The following is a 7,283-nucleotide window of genomic DNA, read 5'->3' on the forward strand; positions in this document are numbered from 1 at the left end:
TACAGATTTACGAACTGAAACTTGTAAACTTCATAACTGGTTTGTAGTTGATTAATGTTTTTCTTTACCCTGCGTGTGAAGAAATCATTCGCTTAACCTACCAGATGCGGTACTAGTCTTACTAGTGAAAACTAGACTTGAATTTATTCTTCTACGAACCACCTTAAAAACACTCCTGGAGTACTTAAAAGCATCTCAGTAGATTCTTAAGCCCTTTACGATAATTTCCACTAAAAATAAAGCAGATGCAAGGGTTTATAGCCCAGTTTGCCTGCGCCATAAGAACGGCAACGAACCCGAAGTGAATGAGGCTACAAGACAATATGTCCGGTACAAAGAAGAACAGAATTAAGTAGATAGTGAAGGGAAGCCAGCATACTGCAAAGCCTAACACAATAGCAATCGCCATCTTCAGCACATTTCGTTCTCTTTTCTTGCGTTGCTCTCCAGCGTTGTCCGATTGCTCGCCTGGAATCCTCTGTGACTTCAGCTTTACATAGACTACAGTGTAAAGCACGGCTATCAACAATAAAGGGGTGTAAAACAATACAACAAGTATTGCTAACACGTAATTTTCAAAAGATGAGGACTCTCCATGGACTTCATTTCACTGCGCTACACATATCAGCCCTCCCTGATATTCAACAATTTTGTAGGCGAAGAGATAAGGGGAGAAGATAGCCATCGCGACGAACCAAGTGGCGAGAACGAAGAACGGGCACAGCTTTAAACTGATGAATGAGGAACGGAGGGGAAATACCACAGCACCAAATCGATCCACTGCTATCAGAACCAGGCTCTGAACAGATACAGCGGTGGAGATATCTTGTAAGAAGGGAACCAGCTTACATAAGGCCTGGCCAAAAAGACCACTGATCAGCCAGGAGTTGACGTACATCTCTGTGAATTCTTTGGGGAACAGGAAAATCGACGACAGCAGATCGAACATCGCCATGTTTACAATTAAAAAATTGATGGGTTTTCTCATGGTTTTTGTCTTGTAGACAATTATTCCGATGAATGTGTTTCCAGCCAGCGAGACAACAAAGATCAGGCAGTAAGCGAAGGTTGTTCCGATTCTTTTTGCTGTAGGATTAAAGCAGCTCAATGACTGTGTTCCATTCGTCGCTGTGTTCACATTTGCCGACATTTGCGTAGCTCAGGTTCTTATTCAGCTATTTATCTCACAAAAGATGTTTCATCTCGTTGCCTAACTTAACTTGCAAGCCCCCATAATTCATTTATGTTCTGTTGAAGACTGCGTAATCATGCATTTAGCTGGAGGTCATCCGTCCGAAAGCAGTTCAATATTCAAAGGCTAACTGACAGCGATCATTAAATATAGCATGTCATGATGTAGGAAATTTCCGCGCATTGAGAGCACAATATCATGTGATGGCTTTTTGCCGGAACTTCCTGTGTTCTTTATTCTTCTCTATGCGTATTGTACGCGGAGAAAAATATGGCCAAGGAAAACTAATTGCTGTTCATTTCGTGTCACAATACCGACAGCTGTAATCAAGGTGTGCTATGATTATTCTTTTCAGAGCTTGCTTTTTTTTTGGTCCGGAGTGTAACTTCATTTTGTAATAAGTAGCCACGGGATAATTATGCCGGGTTATACTGAAAAAATAAATTTCTCTACGATGCCTTATAATTTTCGCGATTTTATATTTTCTTGTTGCTGAAAATCCACACAGTTTTTATTGGTCAGAGCTCTCGACGGTTCCATTTATTAATTGTCATATGTTCATATGTCGTTAATTGTTCTTTGCAGAAGTGTTTGAAATTGCTCGCTTATAAGTTCAGGTGTATTGTTATGCAAATATTTAAGTTTTCGCTATTTGCGAAAAAATGGTCCGACTTCCTTTCTTTCATGTATATTTTTTTGTTGTTGTTTCATGCCATTTCCGGAATTCTTTCCTTATCGTAAAGCTGAAAGAATTATTGTAGGGATTGTTTTAATTTATATTCTTTGTTGCAGCTTACGCTAGAATTTCCTTTAACTGAACGATTTAGCCTACAGTTGAGAAGTTGCCAAGTCTTCGTTTTTTCCGCAAATGGAAACAACTGAAACTTTCTGAAAAGAACAAAATTATTTGTAGAATTTACAAGATTCCAAACTGGCGAATTGTAAAGACAGCCTTAGAGACCTCTAAAGAACCGTTCCGAAAAGTTTCTAATTTAAGTGTAAATTAATCAAACAAACTGAAGAACTTTGAAATAAATATTAATAACAAGTTAAAGAGCAACTGCATCTTATTATGAACTTAGGTAAATTACATATAAAGTTTACCATATACCGTATTTTCTCAAATAAACGCCCCCGGCGTTTATTTAAAACTTGACTTCGTGAACCCGGCGTTTATTTGAAGCTGGCGTTTAATCGGGGCCCGGCGTTTATTAACGGACAGCAATTTTCTGCCAATTTTTAAGATTGATTTATTGTTGCCGATCTTCGAGACCAAGGGGCATTTTGTCAAGGCGGGACAATTTTTCTCTTCGTTCTGCCCCGAAAAAGTGTCCCTGGGTATCCAAAGGTGATTATTTCCCAAAGGTGCACTATTACGGATTGGATAGTTTATGTTGCAATCGAGATTTGTGACAAACAGAATATATTTACTTGTTTTCTTGACCTCAAATAAACGCCGGTACCTCCTTTAAAAACTAGCAAGTTTGACCCGGCGTTTATACGAGGCCGGCGTTTAATCGGGGTCCGGCGTTTAATCGAGAAAATACGGTAACTATGATATGACTGTTAAGCCATGCAGTGTCCAAACGAACTGTTAAACCGTTCTACAAGTGTTTCTGATGTGTACATTATATCAAATGAAAGTAGGTTTGATATAAATATTATTTACAAGTTTCAGGACAGCTAAAACTTCCCATGAACTTACGAAAATTACATATAAAGTTTTCAATATAGCTACATTCGGGGGTGGAAGAGGAATTATGAATAAAGAATAACGGGCTAAGACAGTAAATGGATAAGGAACATTTAAGGTTTTAATGCTTGAAATAATGAATAAGACATTTCCATTAAGGAATTATGATTAACACGGATCTGACGAGAGCGGTTATTCACCGTCCTCAAACATAATAATTTTATCTTATCCGGCCTATCCTGATATTTGCATTATTTTAATTTCGATTCTATTTTTTCGAATTTTATTTGTTCGGTGCTGTTTGGTAAATATTGGAAAAGAAGCACATTTATATATACCTTTATAAACAATGCCTTCCTTGTATTGTTCAAGTTTGATTTGCAGCTATTTAGTTTACAATCGCAATTCGAGTTTTGACTTAAATTTCCGTTTCTAGCATTTTAAAGAAATCATTCGTTTAACCTATCAATATAACTGGTAAAGACACGAGTTTAGTTGATTGTTTCTGCGATCCACTTTAAATTTGACTTGGTGTGGCCCTGCTGAGGAGTGCTCAAAAGCATTTAAGAAGATTCTTTAGCGCTTGACGATAATTTTTACTGAAAATAAAACAGATACAAGGGTTTATGGTGCAATTTGCGTAAGACATAAAACGGGCAACCAACCCGAAGTAATGGAAGCCACAATCTGACCCTATGTCCGATACAAAGAGGGTCAGAATCCACCAGATAGAGTAAGGCACAAAGCATACTGCAAAGCCTAACACAATAGCAATGGCCATCTTCAGCACATTTCGTTCCCTTTTCTTGCGTTGCTCTCCAGCGTTGATCGATTGCTCGCCTGGAATCCTGTGTGACTTAAGCTTAACATAGACTACGGTGTAAAGCACGGCTATCAAAATTAAAGGGGTGGAAAACAATACAACAAGTATTGTTAAAAAATATTCGACATAAGAAGACGCTTGAAAGACTTCATGATCATTCCCTTGCGGAGCACACATCACTCCTTCTGGATACTCCGCAAGTTTGAAGACGAACAGATATGGTGACGAGGCAGCCATCGCGACGATCCAAGTGGCGAGAATGAAGAAGGGGCACAGCTTTGAACTGATGAATGGGGAACGGAGGGGAAATACCACAGCACCAAATCGATCCAATGCTATCAGAACCAGGCTCTGAATAGATACAGCAAGGGAGAAAGTAACTGAGAAGGGAACCAGCTTACATAAGGTCTGGCCAAGAGGACCACTGATCATCCAGGAGTCCCCGTACAACTCTGTGAATTTTTTGGGGAACAGGAAAATCGGCCACAGCAGATCGGACATGGCCATGTTTACAATTAAAAAGTTAATGGGTTTTCTCATGGTTTTCGTCTTGTAGACAATTATTCCAATGAAGATGTTTCCAGCCAGCGAAACAACAAAGATCAGGCAGTAAGCGACGGTTGTTCCGATTTTTTCTGCTGTAGGATTGTAGCAGTTCAATAGCTGTGTTCCGTTCGTTGTCGTGTTCACGTTTCCCAACATTCTCGTAGCTCAGGTTGTCATCAATCAGCTATTTCTCTCTCAAATGGTGTAACTTTCATCTAGTTGCCCAACTTTAACGTTTGAGGTTATTCATTCGCAAACAATTCGTTTTTCAAAGGCTAACTGACAGCATTTATTAGAAACAGCTTTATTTTCCGATGTCGACTGAAAATAGACAGCTGCTGCCATATGATAATGTAGTGATGTAGGACATTTTAATTCCGCGCATTCAGAAAGAATAATATGATCACGGAATAATTCATGTTTTCCGAAAACTTAAATCTTTTGCTTCTTTAGGCGTTTGTAGTCGAAAATTGCCTTTTGGACTAGAGAACCATTTCACCATCCAGTTTTTTTGTTAATTACAGTTTATTAAAATTGATGTTATTACTGTTCATGTTGACCAGGTTTTGTTTGAAATTGACTCTCCGTTCGATTGCGTTGTAATGTAAATAATAACTGAGTTCTTTGTGAAATGGTCGATTCTCTAATTATAACTTTTAATGGTCAGTTCTATAAGACGGAAAAAATTCCTTTGAGATAAATGATTTCTGCTTAAATTGTAAGAATTCCCTAAACCCGAGTCCTTTTATTTAATGTCACTATTTTTTTGTTTCAAATTGAAGCAAATACAATGCTGTTTTGAAAGAATATTAATTAAAAGTTACAGGTCGAAAGACACTTCCTGAATACAAAATAAATTATGTAGAGAAGAGAAGAAGAGAAGAACTTTAAATTGCAAATTTTAAAGCCAGTGTCCATTAACGCAAATAAACAGAAGTACTTTAAAATAAATATAATTTAGAGTTAAAGGTCGACTGAAATTTCCTTTGCACTTACGAAAATTACACAAAACGTTTACAAAATACTTTCGAATTGACTGCAAAGTTTTCTGAAGTGTACGTCGAATAGAATGAAACCAGGTTTGAAATAAATGTTATTTACAAGTTTGAGTTGTCTTTTTTAAGACTGTTCTAAAATGGCAATATGTGTTAAATCCTAGAACACCACAAAAAAGATATCAACCGAATTCTCGAAAAAAAGAAAACTCAGGATCGTTTCTATCATATTTTGGAAACAATAATGCGAGAACTCGGCGAGAATTTGAATGAATTCCGCCGGAATTTTTCAAGTTGTAATTCATTTCGATCCTTTAATTTCCACCCATGGCTAGAGACACTTGTCGACAGTTTTAGTATACTAGGTGGTAATTTATAACGAACCTGAACCAATAACACTGAAATGTTTCTTAGCTTTTGAAGTTTCACAAAATCCCGTGATACTTCCCCTTTAACTAAAGATTTTCTTTTTATGTACCGCTCTATATATTACTCTAACCCTTTTTTCGCATTTAATCCGTGCGGCGGTGTTTGAATTGGTAAATAGTGGAAACTGAAGAAGCTCCTTGCAATATAACTGATATCATTGTACGTTTCAGTCGAAACAGGGAATGTCTTCCTCAAGTATTATTTGTAACTATTTAGTGCACAATCGCAATTTTGCGTTTTGGGTTAGATTATGAGTTTCTAGCATTTTAAAGACTGAATCATCCGTTTAACCTTCCAATAATATCATGCAGTGGAGACTCGATTTTTGAGGCCTGATTATCCACGGGGTGCTCAATAGCATCTAAGGAGATTCTTCAGTGCTTGACGATAATTTCCACTGAAAATAAAGCAGATGCAAGGATTTATAGCACAATTTGCGCGAGACATAAAATAGGCTACAAACCAGAAGTATTGGAGGCCACAAGACCGTATGTCCGATACAAAGATGGAAAAAAGAAACCCGAGAGTGAAGGGCACCCAACATACTGCAAAGCCTAGCACAATAGCAATGGCCATCTTCAGCACATCTCGTTCCCTTTTCACGCGTTGCTGCCCAGCGTTGACGGACTGTTCGCCTGGAAACGTCTGTGATTTTAGCTTTACATAGAGGAAAATGTAAAGTATGGCTATCAACGATAAGGGGGTATAAACGAATACAACAATTGTTGCTAACATGTAATCTAAATACACTCCAAAGACTTCATTCGGCCACTGCACTTCACACATCAGCCCTCCTTGATATTCAACAAGTTTGTAGGCGAAGAGATAAGGAGACCAGGTAGCCATGGCGACGATCCAAGTGGCGAGAACGAAGAAGGGGCACAGCTTTGAACTGATAAGTGGGGAACGGAGGGGAAATACCACAGCACCAAATCGATCCAATGCTATGAGAACCAGGCTCTGAATAGAAACATCAAGGGAGACATCATGTAAGAAGGGAGCAAGCTTACATAAGGCCTGGCCAAGAGGACCACTGATCAGCCAGGAGTCGACGTACAACTCTACTAGTCTCTGGGGGAGCAGGATTATTGGAAACAGCAGATCGGACATGGCCATGTTAACGATTAAAAAGTTAATGGATTTTCTCATGGATTTCGTCTTGTAGACAATTATTCCAATGAAGATGTTTCCAGCCAACGAAACAACAAAGATCAGGCAGTAAGCGAAGGTTTGTCCGATCTTTTTTGCTGTAGGATTATTGTAACAGCTCCATAGTTGCGTCTCATTTATCGTCGTGTTCACGTTTGCCGACATTTTCGTAGTTAAGTCCTTATTCAGCACTTTTCTTCATAAACTGTTTTTTCTCCTGGTTTGGTTACGAGAAAGGAACACTCTATTTATGTTGTACTGTAATTTTCTCGTTGAGGTCTAGTTTGGCCTTATTCTCCTGTGATATGCAAATTTTGCAAATAACGTTTTGGGTATTGTTAGATCTTCATATAAACATCCTGCAGTACGCTATGTTTTAGCGGCGTCAAACAATGACGAAGGGAAGCTATTTGCGGTTCCTTCCGTGGCACAATACTGACAGCTGTGATCATATTG

At 38.4% G+C, this 7,283-nt stretch overlaps 2 protein-coding genes and 1 pseudogene across 2 annotated transcripts; all 3 read right to left on the bottom strand.

Annotated features, from left to right (window-relative positions):
• Nucleotides 1-184: 184 nt before the first annotated feature.
• On the bottom strand, nucleotides 185-1,348 carry LOC144660368 (QRFP-like peptide receptor; annotated as a pseudogene).
• Nucleotides 1,349-3,272: 1,924 nt separating this feature from the next.
• LOC144661450 (QRFP-like peptide receptor) lies at nucleotides 3,273-4,441 on the bottom strand. The gene has a single exon (XM_078522225.1). The coding sequence runs from the start codon at nucleotides 4,408-4,410 to the stop codon at nucleotides 3,439-3,441; it is 972 nt and encodes a 323-aa protein (XP_078378351.1). The 5' UTR covers nucleotides 4,411-4,441; the 3' UTR covers nucleotides 3,273-3,438.
• A 966-nt stretch (nucleotides 4,442-5,407) lies between these two features.
• LOC144660420 (QRFP-like peptide receptor) lies at nucleotides 5,408-6,992 on the bottom strand. The gene has a single exon (XM_078521036.1). The coding sequence runs from the start codon at nucleotides 6,990-6,992 to the stop codon at nucleotides 6,030-6,032; it is 963 nt and encodes a 320-aa protein (XP_078377162.1). The 3' UTR covers nucleotides 5,408-6,029.
• Nucleotides 6,993-7,283: the final 291 nt, after the last annotated feature.

Source organism: Oculina patagonica, chromosome 7 (assembly GCF_052425735.1).
Source record: "Oculina patagonica isolate OP01 chromosome 7, crgOcupat, whole genome shotgun sequence".
Lineage (NCBI taxonomy): Eukaryota > Metazoa > Cnidaria > Anthozoa > Scleractinia > Oculinidae > Oculina > Oculina patagonica.

Bases quoted from the DNA above. Each gene is read 5' to 3' on its own strand.
- LOC144660420 (XM_078521036.1), bottom strand. From the start codon at position 6,992: ATGTCGGCAAACGTGAACACGACGATAAATGAGACGCAACTATGGAGC.
- LOC144661450 (XM_078522225.1), bottom strand. From the start codon at position 4,410: ATGTTGGGAAACGTGAACACGACAACGAACGGAACACAGCTATTGAAC.